The 1,480-nt window shown below is 34.5% G+C and overlaps 1 protein-coding gene across 1 annotated transcript; it reads left to right on the top strand.

Annotated features, from left to right (window-relative positions):
- The first annotated feature begins 819 nt into the window (after nt 1-819).
- LOC150030371 (S-protein homolog 1-like) lies at nt 820-1,275 on the top strand. The gene has a single exon (XM_090309794.1). The coding sequence runs from the start codon at nt 820-822 to the stop codon at nt 1,273-1,275; it is 456 nt and encodes a 151-aa protein (XP_090165920.1).
- The last annotated feature ends 205 nt before the right edge of the window (nt 1,276-1,480 follow it).

The raw sequence follows: 1,480 nt of genomic DNA, 5'->3' as shown, positions 1-1,480 counted from the left end.
TCGAGGCACCTTTGCTTGTGTCTCCATATGGATAGTGTTTGTGTAGGTAAATATCAAGTTGAATGGAGAGAGTGTTTATAGTAAGGAGAGCAAGACATGTGTCAACATATCCCACGATCTCCCTCATTAGTTTGTAGTAAATTTTCATGCTTGACCTCGAGGCACCTTTTCTTATATCCCCCTACGGATGGCATTTGCATGACCATTTACACAAACTCCATAAATTGTTAGGATTGCTTTAGTTTTTGTCTCAATCGGTTTTTCCCTATCGTTGGCACATTAGGATACAACTCTATCTAAAATGAGAGGATACACTTACAAGAAAATGTTAAGTGAGTTTAACAATGTCTGGACAGAACAATGGTGACTAACAGTTACAGTAACAAGTAGTTATTTTGTATATTGATTGTGAATGTCTTATTTCATTGAAGGGGCACCTGATCATCCTATTGCCCTGCCTCACCGAAACATTATTGCAAAATAAATGTCACTTAGGGTGCATTAGATTATTTTGCTAATTTTGATTGGTTATTTCCAAATGGGTTAATACATATAGTGCTAATATAAATAAATTTTATGAATTCATGGTACATCATTAATTATTTACTTCCGTTTTATTATCCTAAAAAAAAATTGAATGTGTGTGGTTACCTAGTATTTATTACTACTTTTTCTCTATTCAAAGAAAGTTATTACAAACACTAATGTGACCATTCATGCATCAGTTCAAAGCCTAACATATATAAATTGAAACCATACGAGTGAATTGTATATAAAACAAAAATACTCTTAATTATAAAAAGTTCAATCCGAAGCAAAATGGGAACAATCTATGAAGAAAAGAAGCATTTGGCATTGGTTCTTTTAGTTGTGTTGGTGGCTGCAGCATCGATCCAGCTGTGCACGGCAGTTCCACTACCACTCCCAACGTGGCACATTCATGTGGTAAATGGCTTAAACAATGAAACCCTATTGGTTCATTGTAAGTCCAAAGATGATGATTTGGGAAGCCATAATTTGGTTGCCAAAGGAGAAGAATTTCAATGGACTTTTAAGGTCAACTTTCTTGGAACAACGTTGTTTTGGTGCTATCTGGCAAAGCCAAATTTTAACGTATCGTTTGAATCTTTTTGGGTCGAAAAAACTCACCCTTGGCTCGCTTCTAGGTGCTTTGACAAAAATTGCTTTTGGATTGCTAAAGATGATGGGATTTACTTGAGAAACAATCCTACTAATGTTGATGAACTTGTACACCAATGGAACAAAGTTGCTTGAGTGCTACATATGTACATTTTCAACTACTAAAAAGTTAATATACGAAATATCACACATTCAGATATGATTTCCGTCTTTATATATATATATATGTGTGTATGTGTGTGTGTGTGTATTCAAGTCATTTTATGATATGGGCCAATGAATGACCATTTCATAAATGTCCATCCAAATCTTTTATCTATTACGTAGATAGGTTCAACAA

This window comes from Benincasa hispida, unplaced genomic scaffold (assembly GCF_027475165.1).
Source record: "Benincasa hispida cultivar pf3 unplaced genomic scaffold, pf3_genome.v1.1 HicScf261, whole genome shotgun sequence".
In the NCBI taxonomy this organism is placed as follows: domain Eukaryota; kingdom Viridiplantae; phylum Streptophyta; class Magnoliopsida; order Cucurbitales; family Cucurbitaceae; genus Benincasa; species Benincasa hispida.
The sequence above is the reverse complement of the archived record's forward strand: the minus strand, read 5'-3'. Positions and strand labels throughout refer to the sequence as shown.